We start from the raw sequence: 15,887 nt of genomic DNA, 5'->3' as shown, positions 1-15,887 counted from the left end.
AAAGCTAATAATGTAAAAGGATGCAAATTTTGATTTAGTATTTAGATTTTTTTAAACCGGTTTTTCATATACATCAGTGGGCAGAGTAGTGCATACATAATAACCTCCCTTTAATCAAGCTGAATTAGGGTTTTTTATTGCGGGTCGCTGCATTAAAAACTCTGACACTCTATAAGCATTGGAGCTTTTACAGCAGCGGCCTGTGATTTAAAAAAACCCTAAAGCAGCTTGGTAAAAGGGAGCCATAGGTATGAGTCAGCTATCTTTAAGTTAGTGATCAATAGTTTTAGGTTGTTTCTTTTGTAGTTTATCATCATGTGTCTGTAATTGTATGATTTTACACTTTTCTGGACAGTTATGGAAACAGCTTTAATTTAATTGTCATAGAAAGGGCAGTAATCAAACAATAGAAATAAATAAACGAAAGGGTTTGTCTTCTATTCAGATCTCTCCTGTCCTGTTTGTGTTCCAACTTCTATATATTTAGATCTTTGTTTCCATATGTTTTTTGACAGACCATTGACCATTTTAGTATCTACTTTGTTGACTGACTTTATCCAGCTTCTATATTTAAGATGCAGTCTCCAGTATTGCACAAATGAGCTCTAGCCACAGACTTATACACATCCTACTTCCTAGTAGCCATCTCTCTTTCTATGCACCTAAGCATCTGCCTGTTTGATCACCTTAAGATCATTAAACTTTACATTATGTCTCAAAGATGGTTTTACGCATAATTTAGCTTTACAAATAACTTGTTTTTCCTACAGATACGAAATGTGGAGACAAACCAATGCCTGGATAACATGGCAAGAAAAGAAAATGAAAAGGTTGGAATTTTTAATTGTCATGGAATGGGAGGTAACCAGGTAAGAGAGAACCCTTTTATTACTGACCACTTTCATTATAGTCAATTGCATTAGCTCAGGCAGATGGATCCTGCAATAATTCCTTCTGTTTTGAATCTAAAATATGAACTTATCAACACTGCATTATGGTGTTTATCAGCAGTGTCAGTTTTATACATAGAGCTATCACTATATGTACAGTCATTGCATGGTTATGCTTTACTTGATGTAAGACCCCTTAGTCTAGTATCTTTTTATTGAAAATGTATACAAATACAAAGAATACCGTCACATAAAAAGCATTTGACATACTGTGGTTGTTCAGTACATCGCTTTTTTTTTTTTTCATCCTACAGGTGCTTCCCCCTCATTAAAATACCCCTTACCCCACCTCCCAATTCAAACCAATAGACAAAACAAAGGTTGGTACCAGTGCTCAGCCATAGTACAAACTATAAAGAGAAGTATATACTTCTCTTTATAGTTTATCCGAATATAAGTCAAGATCCCCATTTTTCCCCCCCAAAAAGGAGAAAAATAGTTGACACGAATATAAGATGTGGGCTTAATATTCAAGTGCCATGCCCTGCCAGGATCTGCACTCAGCCCTCCTCCCTGCCAAGTTCTGCACCCTGCCCTCTTCTCTCCCTGCCCTACCAGGCTCTGAACCCGGCCCCCCCTCTCTTCCAGGCTCTGCACCCTGTCCCCCCTCTCTGCCAGGCTTTGCACCCTGTCCCACCTTCCTTCCATGTATCCTCTTCCCCCTCTAGTTGTCTAGTGGTAGGCCAGGACAGGAAAGATCCCGTCCATCTCCTGTCTCGGCCAATACTGACAGTTATCCTCCTCCCCCTCCGTCACTTACCTTTTCCCTGGTGGCTCAGCGGTGTATTCTGCACTGAACCCCTCCTGCTGATCTCACAACCAGCAGCGCACCTGGGCCAGCATGCAGGAGCGAGCTTTTCGAGCTCCTGCCCGGTCCTGCGCTGCACCCTGAAAGGCTACCATCAGTTCTTACGGGACTTGCATTTCTCACAGCCAACCATTCAGGAAGCAGCATAGGGCCGGACGGGAGCTCGAAAAGCTTGCTCCTGCGTGCCAGTCCGGATTTGACGGAGGGAGGGAGGTGGGGGGGTAGTTGTTAGTATCGGCCAAGACAGGAGGGATCCCTCCTTTCCCAGCCTAACGGCAAGCCTGCAGCAAGTCTGGGAGGGTGTCAGGTGGTCACTGGGTGATGACCCTAGATTGTTGGTGCTTGCGGCCGGCAGCCTTCTTCTAAACCCACATGAGATTATTATCCTCCAGTCCCAGGAACTGCAATCACAGGCCATGGGAAAAGCCATATGGGAAGTGATTGATATGTCTAAATACAATAGGATCTGGTTGTGGGATTAATGCAGTGCTTTATAAACAAGACGCAGAAGTTTAAAATTAGTGGACATTAAGACTGGTAACCAGTGTAACTGGTACAAAATAGGAGCTTTCTTGGCTCCATTAATGAGCTGAGCAGCAGTATTCTGTACTAGCTGCTAACGTTAAAGGATTGCTTTATTGGATCCAATCAAAAGGGAATTAAAGTAATCCAATCTACTTGTAATAAAAGCAAGTGCTAATTTTATCAGATTCTCTTTGGTTAGTATAGTCTTCCTCTGTTGCAACATACGTAAATAGTAAAAACAAGATTTTACAACATGGCTTATCTGTGGTTTAAAACTTGCATCATCACACTGAACTCCTATGAAGGAGTGGTAGCAATTGACCATTAATTTTTGGCAAGATTCTTAAACTTATGTTTTCATGAGACCCTGTGTTAAAATAACCTGGCTTGCGGTAAAAATCCTGACTTAAAAGGAGCCCACATGGATAATTTCTGCCCTTAGTATTAGTGCAACACACAAAAAAAAAGGGAGACCCAATGATCCACAGTAAAAATAATTCAAAGATAAAAACAGTAGACTGTGGATGTGGATGTCCTGAAAGAAGATTTTTATTAGCTCTTCACAATAAAAATACAAATAAAAGTCTGAATAAGTAATACACGAATGATTGTCCTGATGGATCCTACACGGTTCGTGTTTCGGTGAGACTGCCTAAAGGGGATAAGATAAAATGAAATAAGAAAGATAAATGAGAAGTAAAAATGATGTGAAGGTGTCAACCTTATGCATGCAAATTTGATGACTGACCTTGACCACAAGATAAAAAGAATTAGAGAAGTACCAAGACCACAAGATTGATATCTGACCTTGACCACAAAATATGAATAAGAAGAATTAGAGAAGTGCCAAGTGTGACCATGCAGTCTAAGGTCTAAGGTGGCAAAGAACAACAGACATTAGAAGGAAGAGAATGTGAACGAATGGAGAGTACCGAGAATAGCCAGTATTAGTGCACCTAACATTTAGGCACCTAGAGTTACCTTACAATATTCTGCATTTTACTTGTGTAAGAGTACGGTAAGTCTTGCCTATGTTCTAGCCACACATCCCTTACAAATATGCACTATGTACATTTAATGAGTTGCTGCAGAAGAGCACTTAGGTGCCCTGCTAGAATATGTGTGTGTGCACATAAGTGCTAGTATTCTAAACATTTACACATGCTATAGGTGCATAAATGTTAGCATCCAGTCACTACATACTAATGCATTACTGGTTTCACATAAACATATGCAGCCAATCAGGAGAATGAAAGCTATAATTAAAAGGTCCTTATTCGAAAGCATAGGCAGTTGGCATCAGGTGGCAACTGCATAAGTGCTTTTATTTGAGTTTTCATAGCTGGAATGCATAACATGATTATACATTGGGGCAAGATTAAAGAGGTTTCAAGAGTGAGGTTTAAAGTTTATATAAAGTGCATCAATTTTTGCTCTTTTAAGTCAAATATAGAAATAGAAGGTTTAACTTGAAATAGATATCTATTTAGAGTTATGCATATATATTTTGTTGATCGTGGCTGAATATATGCATAACTTATCAGTTTAAAGCTGTCTCACATGTCTAAATAGATATCTAACTCGGCATTCTAGAATCCAGTAGCCGTATTTAATTTCTTCTTTGTAATTACAAGGTTTTCTCATACACTGCTAATAAGGAAATCCGAACAGATGATTTATGCTTGGATGTCTCAAAACTTAATGGTCCCGTAACTATGCTCAAGTGTCACCATCTAAAAGGCAATCAGCTTTGGGATTATGATCCAGTGGTAAGTCAAATGATAATTTCTGGTTCTTGGTTTTACCATACCAAACATTTTTATGAGATGGCTCGCTTCAGAGCAACTTTTATCTATTTTTTTTATAATGTTCATCATTTAGCTATTTTCCTGTTATAAAATTAGACCTCTGGTGTTGAAAATTCAAATCTACATACATTATTGCCTCCTTTAACCTAATCTCTGCCCTCTGGAATGCTTCCAAACAATGGCCCAGATTCTCAAAACTTTAACGCCGTCGCTAAACTGTTTTCCGGCAGTTTAGCCTGTAAGCAGTTTAGCCACAGATTATCAAAAGGAATTATCTTCCTCTTTAGCAAAGATTCTAGCAGTCTCCAATACTGAAATGCAAATGGGCTCTTCAACATTAAAATTAGCCCTCTGGTGGATTCTTAAAAAATGCTGAGCCATGTGATGCAGTGGGAGAGATGCCCATCTCTCTGCTGCATCATTACACCCCTTCCCTGCAGCAGCGGCGGCAAACAGGAATGGTGGTGACACCTCCACCCTCGCAGCAGGAGAGATGCCCATACTGTCCCACTTTACAAATCCCTGCTGTGACCTGACTCGACCCCCCTGCAGCGGGGGAGATGCCCAATCTCCCCCGCTGGCAAGTAAACCACCCCCTGCCGTCATCTCCCCCCCCCCCCACAAGCGGTGGAGATGCCCACTCTCCCCCACTGACAAGTAAACCACCCCCCGCGCCATCTTGCATCCCCTCCAAGCAAGGAAAATGCCTACTCTCCCCCTCCCTTTACCTCAAAATCAAAGAGCTGGAGGGACGCGGATCCACTTCTCCCAGCTGCCTGCGTTGACTAAATGGGAATTCTCCTCTGTGCATCTCAAGATGCACTGGGGAGGGTCCTGAGGCTCTGATTGGTCTAGGTTGTATAAGGTCCCTCCCATGAGAGTTTTCAAACAGCTCATTTCCATAGGTAAATTGACATGTTACTCATAGAAATGGCTTTGATTAATAGCTCTTCCTAGATCAGTGATTCTTGACCTTTTTTGAGTCCTGGACCCCTTTAAGAATCTGATGAAAGCTATGGATCCCCTTCCCCAGAAATATTCACATAAACACAATTTTGAATGCAATGAATATAATGTACTTTATTTATCTAGATTTGGTTGTCTCATACATATATGACATAAAGTAAACAATCTAAAAAAAAAAAAACTACTCTCTTTGTGCAAAAAGTAATGGCCGCTCTTTATAATTATGGAATACAATCCTCTTGTGGTTCCTGATTATCTGAATTCATTGACAATTCCTTATACTCCAGTGCGTAAGTTACGGTTGATACAGGATAACAGATTGGTACTTTCAGATGTAGGTAGAACAAGGTGGGAAGCTCCCCGTAATAAAGCATTTTTTTATATAGCGCCTAACCTTTGGAATCATCGTTAAAGGTCTATTTTTTTTTTTTCAGTTGGTATTTGGAGCAGATTCTCTGCCAGTGGATAATATTTATTAAGAATTCCTCAGGGATTCCTTAAATACACAGAGTAATTACAATTAATTATATTATTTGTATATTATGTGTGTTCTGTTTTCTGTGTGCTATCCTATATTTTATGGCTTTCCTTTTATAATTTTTTTAAAAACTTTACTGATGTAAACCGCTAAGAACTTTTGAAAGATTTGGTGGTATATTGAATTTTAATGAATATAAACATGCTACTACCATTACAACTACTACATCTACTCTCTTGTTATGTGCGAGAAAAATCAACAATATATAAATGTTAATTTCCAGTGCAGTAGGTGAGACATTCTAGACAACAGGATTATTTCCCCATACCCGCATGGATTGCAGAAGGAATCCACTTCAGATTTTTCATTCTGCCTCCAGTGTATTTCACCGCTCAGTATAGCACCCTCTAGCAGTCAGTACCCAAGCATAGAAATATTTATAACATTTATACCATAAATACATGTGGAAAACCTTTCTAAAGGTACTCCTATAATATCATGGTTTCCTTGCAAGACAATATTTTAAAAATATTTATAATTGTAAATCCCAGCTCAATAGGAATGGTATGCCGAACCTCATGGTACTGTGTCCATTCTCACGAGCATATTGCAGAAAGATGTCAAATCACAGCTTTTGATACCTCCTTGTCCCCTTCAGTTTCTCTTTCTGTGGGTGAGCATGATAGGTGATTTCTGATCTGCTTGGTTTATTTCTTTTTTATTTTGTGATAGTTTTGCGGTTTTTCGCTATAGTTGTGGACTTTTTCATGAAATCAGAAATTCCTTTTGATAAGGGTCTACTCTGCCTGCGTGGAGAGGAGCAGATTTTAAATTTGTAGCTGGCAGGTGTATCCTTTGGGAACCTGCTTTAGCCAGCCTGTTGAAGATTAGTGGAGCTCAGGGTCCATTCCCCTGGTGTTTGCTCGTTCCCCTTTGACTTGGTCAGGGGCTGGAGTGCAGGCTGTTTAGGTGCTAATAGCGTTCATTCAGGGTGCTCACGGTGCTGGCTGCGTTTCATCTCCTCCCTTTCTCGTGAGAGGTCTGAGGGGGTTGAGGGTCAGTCCTTGGAGGATCAACAGCCTGAAGATCCCAGTGAAGTGGCTGAGTGACTGGAAACAGAGGGCCTCTCCTAGAACAGCTACACCTGAGATGAGCTGAAGCAGGCAACAACAGCACCTTTTCCCCAGCACATGGTCTGTAAGTTAAGGCTGTGACACCCTGTGAGAAAAATCATGGGGGAAGGGGGGGTCTTCAAAAGCTGTTTTTAACTGTTTCTACAGCTAGGGCCTTGGGCCCCCTCTCCTAAAATCATGTTTTTTTTGGTCAGCCGTAAGATGATTTTTAAGCTGTTTTTTAGCACTAAAATTCACCAGCAGTGGCTATCTTGAATTTTCCCAATTTTTTTTTTTAAAGTTCTCAAGCTTCTATAAAATACCTCGTTTTGCTTCCAAATTCCTAGATTGAGGGAGTGCAAAGGGGCAAGGGGCATGTTTGCGAAGACAGGGGTGAAGGGGATATGTTGTTGAGGAGATAGTGAATTTGTGAACTGGGTATGAGCTGAGGGAGAGAGATGAAGAAGGGTGATCAGGAGTGAAAGAGAACATAGAAAATTGATTAACAGGAAAATGTATAATTGAATGTAATAAATATTCAAGAAACAAGCAGTAAGATGATGAGGGAAAAGAGGATTATCTGCAGAAAAACAAAGGTTAAATAAAAGATTTACAAAGGTTACCGTATATACTCTAATATAAACTGAGATTAAATAGGGATCTCAGTTTATATTTGGGTCAGCGCTGACCCACCCCCTCCCAAATCTGTTTGTAGGCCTCTGCTGGGCCTGTCATGAGACCCGGTGGTCCAGCGGTGGCCTAGACAGGAGTGCTGCCTCCTGTCCTAGCCTGATTCTAATTATTTTTATCTCCTTCTTACCTCCTCCGTGTACCTTAAGTATCCTTGGTGGTCCAGTGGTGAATCATGGCAGGAGCGACCTTTCTTTGCTCCTGCTCATGCAGAGCCACTAGCTAATTTGCGTGCCGCAAGTTCTCATGGTCCCGCACTTGCGGCAGCCAATCAGCTAGTGGCTCTTCAGGGGTGAAGGAAGGTCGCTCCTGCCCTTGGAAAGCCGCCAGCTGATTAGCTGCCATGAGTTTTTGCAGTCCCGCACTCATGGCAGCCAATTCTAGCGGTTCTGCATGGGCAGGAACAAAGGAAGGTCACTCCTGCCGCGATTCACCGCTAGACCACCAGGAATACTTAAGGTACGTGGGGAAGGCGGGAGGGACATAAAAATAATTAGAATCGGCTGGGACAGGAGGCAGGAGGGATCCCTCCTGTCCCAGCAACCACTGGACCATCAGGTCTCATGGCAGGCCCAGTGGAGATCTACAAGGCATCAGGAGGGAGGGGGGAAAGGGTACAGAACCTGGCAGGGAGTGAGGGGGGCTGGGTGCATAGCAATTAGGGAGGGGGAACAGGGTACTGAGCCAGGCAAGGCACTGCACTTGAATATTAAACACGCACACACACACCCCAAATCCAGGTTTATATTAAAGTCAACCTTTTTTCCTCCTTTTTTTGGGGGGGGAAAAAGGTTACCTCCATTCATATTCAGGTCTGTTTATATTCGAGTATATAGGGTATTTCATACTACTTCAAATGCATTTGCTAGAAAATCGTCACTGGAATACAATATTTTTTTATGTTGCAGTGATTCTCTGAGAACAAGCAGGATAAAGTATATTCTTATATCTGGGTGGCATTATTCAATAGAACTCATCAGCTCATCAGCTTTTATACTATAACTTTTTAGAGCATTGCACCAAGCCTATGTGCAGATTCCCTCCTGCTGCAGTTTCATGGGACCTAGGCAGCCTCAAATTATCCATAGAGCAAGACGGATGTACTTTTATATTTCTCCCCAGCTCATGTCTCAAGATTTCCTTTATATTTCTGCTGGGGAAAAATTAGCCTTTTTGTAGGTTCTGTTGCTGCTATGTGAGTTCCCAGTAAGAGTTGGTATTTGGCATCTTTTAAAATTTCTTTGGTTTTATTTTTTTCAGACTGTCTTTAGACCTCAATCATCTGGCTAGGTATTTTTTCTGCACTTGAGTCTTTTGATTTCATGGCATCTGTTTTTCCAGACTTGTCCTAGCAAAGAGCTCCTAGGGGCTTTAAGAAGTGTGCCAGGTGTAACAGAACCATATTAAATCGCAGATATTCATGCTTGATGCCTGCAGTGTCTGGGACCAGATCCAGATTCCTCTTCTTGTAAAATCTGTTCACAGATGTCTATTAGAGGAATTGAAGATCATGAGAAGCAGGGCAAAAGGATTTTTGGTTCAGATAAAATTTTTTGAATGTCGGAAAAAATTTACCCCTGTCTCCAGGGCACATTATTTATCACTTTAGAAGGAGGTTGAGGTGATTCAATGGGGGACCGGAAAGAGACCTTTCTGAATATGAATGGATTTCTGCACAGATTTTTGAAAGGACAACTCTGGTAACTGTCTTTATGTTGACATCTGATTAGAATATGATTATGATTATAATTATTGAGAGCTTCTATACCGCTATTAATGACTGGGATGTCAATTCAGAGCGGTCTACATAAGCCTCTGCAAAGGCGCTACACTACATGAGCTTCTGTAGAGATGTTACAATGCATGGCCTCTATACTGAAATACCCAGAGCTCTGTGGTGGTGTTACAGAGTTATTAATACTGGCATGGTTACGTACTTTGATTACATTTTGAATATACTTTATGCTCTTGCAGACATAAATATCACCAAAATAATTTAACTAGGTTTCTTTCTCATTTTTTATTTTGTCTAATTATAGTATCTTGTGCTTTCTTTTCTATACAGAAACTTACCCTGTTGCATATGAACAGTAATCAGTGCCTGGATAAAGCCACAGAAGAAGACAGCCAGGTGCCCAGCATCAGAGACTGTATTGGTAGTCACTCACAACAGTGGCTGTTAAGCAATGTCACGCTTCCAGAAATATTCTGAGAGGTTTCAGAAAGAAGGAAAAAAATCCTATATTAAAAGAATCGAATTGACTGGGCTACCTCGGCAAACATTACTTGCACATCTTTGGGTAACGAGAGGAAGAAGCCTGTTTTCTAATAGAACAGGAAGGATATGCAGGATTATCAGCCATTAGGACTCTTCTAGCATTTCTGAAGTTATGAGCCAGCATTCCTGTACAAGAATGATGAAACCTTGCAAAATTGTGCACGTTGATGTTTACAAGATGGCGAGGCATCTCCCTCATCAAAAAAAAAATCATTCTAAAAGACGATTAAAACTAGTCAGAATCAGCTCTCTGGTGAGCCGGATATTGTTGCTATATACTTGCACATCAGTACCTTCTTCTGAAAGTGCTGTCATAAATGAAGGTATTTCCAAGAGGGGAAAGTCTTTACTGATTGTTAGTCATAACAGAGTACAAAATATTGATTCAAGAATGTATAGATTCTGAAGACAGAGGTAAAATGAGTCACATACTAAGAAAAAAATGGTTTTTTGGGTAAAGAACAGGGTCTAAAAGATGTTAAATCAGATAAAAAGTACAATTTGTTATAGTAAAGTATCAAATTTATATGTAGATTTTATACCTCATTAGGGCAAACTAAGTTCAAAATGACATTCTTAACTGTTTTCAGTGGTATAAGAGTCACGGATAGCTATATATTTTTTTCCCTAGGAGGCTGAAAGTAATTTTTGAGAGTGGGCAAAATGAGGCTAAACAAGATTTATCTCTTTCATTATCACATCTGACTTTATTTTTCTGTCACTTTTGCTTTTATCTCAGTTTGTGGGCTGTTGGATTTGTAATATATCTTCATATTGCCTTCCAGAAAAGTAATAGAAACTGAAACATAACATATTGTAACATCTTCAAAGAAATTCTGTGCCAGACCTTCCGCTTGTCTTGTACTTCAGCCATCTAAACATTTTGGACTTGTCATGCCAAGCTAAAGATCCCACAGTATATTTTGAACTTCCTAAATCAATTTGACTGATTTTATGTTCCCAAGATTCATACTGCTGTAACCATAGGGGGTTTTCTCCCACAGCAATAAATTCTGTTCTTTGTTTTATAATGCCAGCCAACAAATAGCCTGCAAAAGAAAACAGGATATATCATTTTAGTTGACAGTGCCAGAGGTTTGCTGGAAAATCACCTTAACACTTTCACTCCATACTCAAAATGTGCTTCATTGTCAAGTGCATATTTAGATTAGATTCTTGAAATGTATTGTTGATCCACTGCTTTTTTTTTCTAATAAAATCTGAAGAAAAATTGTTACTTTGAAATGATTCTGAAGACAGTGTATCTGTGATATTTGTAAACTGGAAATTCAGAGGAACAAGCATGACAGAGAAATCCTCACACATGGGTAACATCAATGCAGCCCTATGTGGGAATTCCAGCCCTGAATACTGAGCTTCTGAGCATGTATGCCTTGTCCTGTTTGCAGCTGTTGGCTTAGGGCCTCTTCAGCCTTTAGCTTTTAATTGAGCTGATCACAGTAGGTCACCACAGCATTGTTTTTTTTGCTAAAATTAATTTTCATACTAACAACTGTGACCATCATGCAGTTTTACTTCCCAGTTAGTTATTGTTTTTAAGATTTTTTTTTTCTTTATTTTTCCTCATTAGCTCAGTATAGGCCTCTTTAGACCTTTAGCACCATCTGGGAATTTAATATCATCATTTGATTTCACTGCAGCTGTTTTTCCTGACAATATGCTTCAATAGAAGACCTCTATTGGCTTCAAAAGGTGGTGGTGAATGCCATCCCATTTAAATTTAACATAGAGAAAGAGCCAAGGGCAGAAGCATTGGATATCCTGCAATTTCTTGGCCCATCCAAAGAGGCCTGTTCACAAAATCCTGAAGGTGATTCAGATAAGAATGTAGAAAACCCCTTCACTGTTTCTCCTATTAATAAGGTGGATTCTATGTACAGAGTCCAGCAGGATCTTAGATTCAAGAAACAATTCTTCTTCACAATTCCATGATGGATGAATCCACTCTCAAAAGAGTTAGAAGCTCCAAGACTCACTTCTCGGTGCCCCTAAGAGAGATGCTTGGACATTATAATTTTTGGGGAGAAAATTTTTTCAGGCTGCTATTCTCCCATCCTGCATAACATTCTGTCAGCTATTCATGAACATGTGCTTGTGAGAGATTGCACAGTGTAGCCGAATTTCCCAATACTCTTCCTAGGGACAAGATTGAAGAACTCTACAGATTACTAGCCAAAATGAAGAAGTGTGGAAAACATTGAGATTTTCTGTGTTGGGTTATAGAGGCCTTCTTGTACAATCCCACTTTATTCCAGGACTAGTGGGTTATTTCTGTCTACCTCCCAGGACTTGTAGGAAGCCTCATATTCCAGAGACTTAAGCTCCATCCCTCTTAGCTCAGCACTGTCCCCTCTAGAACCAGTTTTCTTTCCTACAAGGCAGGCTATAGGAGCTTGAATTTTCTACTTGTGTTTATTTTCTTTAAAATTCAGTCTTTTCATTCACGGTTTTTGTCCTCGTGCTGCAGAGGTTCTCCGCGGGAACATCTCTGACTGCGGGAGATCGCAGACCTTTGGAAAAGTCTGCTTCCAGGGATTTGGCTGCCTGTAAGTGCACCCTTTGGACAGCCTGCACTTCAGATCGGGGCTCAGGGAATGTTCCCTTGGGAGCTTGCTTACCCCAGGTTCGTCCGCTAGTGGGTGGAGGCGCACCTGGGATCAGGGCCAGACTGCGTTCCTCCACCAGGCATCTGTATGGTGTGTCTGAGGGTTGCAGAGTTACCCGGCCATGGATATCCGGCCAGTGGGGCAGTCTGAAGATTTGAAGTCCAGCTTGCTTGGTTCCTAAGTTAGAGGATCTCCCTGTTAGCTGTTTCAGCTCTCTCAGCAGTGTTTTTCAAGTCAGCACATGTCACAGTGAGTACAGGCTGACAGCCTGAATCAGTGATTTTGGGGGATCTAAAAAAAGGGGGAGATTGGGAGGTTTCCCTTCATATCCTACCCCCATCCTAACCCCTAAAATCACCATTTTGGGGGTTTCTGGTGTTATTCCCGGGCTATTTTTGTGCAGAATTGGCCCCCATGGCGGTTATCTTGGATATTCCCAATTTAGAATACAGGTTATTTTTTATTATTGTTTAATTTAACAATTGCCTTCAATTTTTGATTTGCTCTCTTATTTTACATGTTGTAATGGGAAAACACACAAAAAATAAAAATATATACCCATTGGCTGTTGTACCTACTCCAAGGCATATGCATGCCCCAGGTTTTGTGATACTAAATACTAGGGATCAAGCTATAATTGACAGCTTGATCTCTCTCAGACAAACCCCCATTAATACCAGGGAGATCCTCTCAAAAAGCCAGGGATGGTCTGAAGGAGGGGGAGGGACCTCTATTCCCCTGCCAGCTCCTTACACAGATAGCAGGCTTATTTTGGATATCTCATTGTGCACGTAGAGGCCAGGGAGGGTCAAAGTGCACTAAACAATGAAAATACCAAGGACCTTCAGAATTAGGAACAACCAAGAGGAGTTTTATAGTAGGATCTGACAAGAGCCATGTTTTGGCAAGATGCACCTGCGTCAGGGGTCTGTACAAACACAATGCATAATGCAAATATATTACTTCAAGAACCAAATATTAGTGTAAAACAATGGGAAATCAATGCTGAATAATTATACAGCAACAAAGTAAATGACTATTCAATGACTGGAATCCAATATAATGACTTCAACAACCAAAAACTTCCAGTGTTGTCTACAAAAAATTTTTCAACCAGACCTTATATCAATTAGGAATGGTAAAGATCCTCAGAGGGTTAAACTACCCCAATGGTTCCCGTGAAACAAATCACTGAACCTGATCTTTATTGGATCAAATTTTCATTCATTCTTTTTTGAATCTATTATTTCATTAATTCATATATATATATATATATATATATATATATATATATATATATATATATATATATATATATATATATATATATATATATATATATATATACTAGTGTTTAAGCCCGTTAGATTAACGGGTGCTAGAATAGATGTGTGTGTCTGTTTTTCTTTCTTTCTCTCTCTCCCCTTGACCGCTGTCTGTATGTCTATGTTTATTTGTTTTTCTCTCCTTGGACACTGGCTGTCTCTCCTTGGACACTGTCTCACTGGCCCCCTGTGTGTCATTCTTTGTGTCTGTGTCCTTGTATCATTGCCCCACCCCCCAGAGCAAAGTTGTCTGCCCCCAGCATACCCCTTCCCCTCTCCCTGACTGTCTCTCCATGGCCCCTTTCTGTCTTCCCCTTCCCCCCCCCCTCCGAGCAAAGCTGTCTGGCCCCCAGCAAACCTCTCCAACAAAAGCATCCCCCTGTACCTGCAGCATCGGCACGACACCCTTCAGCCAATCGTGAGTGCTCAGAGCGCGAGAGGGAGCGGGGCCTGCAACTTCTGCAGCGTCGGTGAGGAAGGAGAGGTTGGCCCAACTCAGGGGCTTTGTGGACAGTCTTCTGCGGCTCGAAGCCCTCCTCCCAGCAGCCACTTCCAGCAGCACTCCGTACTGCCTTCCTCCCGCCGCCCAGAGTAGATGTCTGTATGGGTTTTTTTTTTTTGTTTTTTTTAATTTGTCTCTATCTCCTTGGACGCTGTCTGTCTGTCATTCTTTGTGTCTGTGTGTCTCCCTGGTCCTCTGTCTGTCCGTCTTTCTTTCTGTCTGTCTCCCTGGCCCCCCTGCTTGTCAAAACAGCCCTCTTTCCCTCTCCCCCTGTTCTGCAATGCCTACCTGTTCCATGGCCCCCTTCTGTTCCTCCCCCACCTGATTGCTGTCTGCCCCCAGCACACCCTTCCCCCCAAAGCAGCCCCTTTCCCTCTTCCCCTATTCTGCAATGCTTACCTGCTCCATGGTCCCTTTCTGTTTCTCCCCCCCCCCCCCCATGATTGCTGTCTGCACTCATCACAACCCTCCCACCAAAACAGCCCCCTTTCCTGTCTGCTCCATGCCCTTCTTTTTCCTCTTCCCCTCCCTGCATTCATGGTTTCTGCCACCGCTGCCACTCCTATTTAAAGCGGCCTGCTGAGGTTCACGGCCGGCTGTAGCGAACCTCGCAGGCCGCTGTCCACCTCAGTAGCATGTTCCCTCTGACGCGATCGCGTCAGAGGGAACGTGCTACCATGTGGAGAGCGGCCTGAGAGGTTCGCTACAGCCGGCCGCGAACCTCAGCAGGCCACTTTGAACATGAGCAGTAGCGGCTGTTGCGGGAGGATGGGGGGGAGAGTCGTTGACGTGCAGGCCGCTGTGAACAGGAGCGGCGGTAGGACCATGAGGCGGGAGTGAGCTGTTCGGCTTCCCCTATCTGGGGAAACCGCCGTGCCGAGGAGAGCCGGGAGTGAGTTTTTCGACTTCCCCTATTTGGGGAAACCGCCATGCCGAACTCAGCTGCGTGTCGGGAGTGAGTTGTTCGACTTCCCCTATCTGGGGAAACCGCCGTGCCGAACTCAGCTGCGCGTGGGGCCGTAGTAAGCGCGGGGCATGCTGCACTCTTGGCGGCCACGGACATACGGATCATGGAAGCACGCCGATAAGAATGCGCATGCGCTGCCTACGGTTTTATTATATAGATATATATATATTTTTTTTACATTTCATTGTAGTAAAGTACTTAGCTTAGATGTAACAGTTACTACATTTGCAAGCAGATTCTAGATAGGGGTTGGGTAGAGATCAGTCATTATGAGGAGAAGAGGTGAACCTTTAATGCCCTTCTAAAGCTGTAATAGGAGGGAGTTTGACACAAGTGTAGGGGTAGGCTATTCCACATTGGGCCCAGAGATTCAAATGTAGACTTGAATGATTGAGAGAAGGAGGATGTAAGAAGAGTCGGTGATTATTAGACTCTAACCTTGCTGGCTTGAAGTATCTGGTCTGGATTGAAATGTCTGGCCTGTGGGTCTGAGGCTCATTTTGATTAAATGATTTGAAAGGTCAGTGGCCCATCACAACCCAGTATCATTTTTTGTGAAGTGATTGTATACAGTATGAGTAATTACAATTTTTGACAATATTTGGAGGGGAGGGACAGCTTAAGCCACTGCATTGTGGAAGGAATGGAGAATCTTAATGTCCAATATGAGTCCTGTAGAATTATCTCCATAGATCCCTTTATAGACCATGCAGGCAATCTTGAAATTAATTCTATTTTTCACTAGCAGCCAGTGCAGTTTTCCCAATAGCGGGCTGGCTCTTTTGAATTTGCATATCTCTTCTCCTTGTAACCCTCAAGATCAGAATTCTTCTACTCTGTTATATCCTTTA

General features: G+C 41.9%; 1 protein-coding gene across 2 annotated transcripts in view; it reads left to right on the top strand.

Moving 5' to 3' along the window:
• GALNT1 (polypeptide N-acetylgalactosaminyltransferase 1) overlaps nucleotides 1–10,860 on the top strand; it is a 173,538-nt gene extending 162,678 nt beyond the window's left edge. For both annotated transcript variants that reach the window (XM_033930620.1, XM_033930621.1), the window contains 3 exons: nucleotides 771–869; nucleotides 3,918–4,052; nucleotides 9,403–10,860. In XM_033930620.1, the coding sequence (XP_033786511.1) occupies nucleotides 771–869; nucleotides 3,918–4,052; nucleotides 9,403–9,549 (381 nt within the window). In that variant the 3' untranslated portion in view covers nucleotides 9,550–10,860. The remainder of the gene's footprint in view (nucleotides 1–770; nucleotides 870–3,917; nucleotides 4,053–9,402) is intronic.
• Nucleotides 10,861–15,887: the final 5,027 nt, after the last annotated feature.

The sequence above is a fragment of the Geotrypetes seraphini genome, chromosome 2, assembly GCF_902459505.1.
Source record: "Geotrypetes seraphini chromosome 2, aGeoSer1.1, whole genome shotgun sequence".
NCBI lineage: Eukaryota > Metazoa > Chordata > Amphibia > Gymnophiona > Dermophiidae > Geotrypetes > Geotrypetes seraphini.
This window is presented reverse-complemented; position numbering and strand designations above follow the sequence as displayed.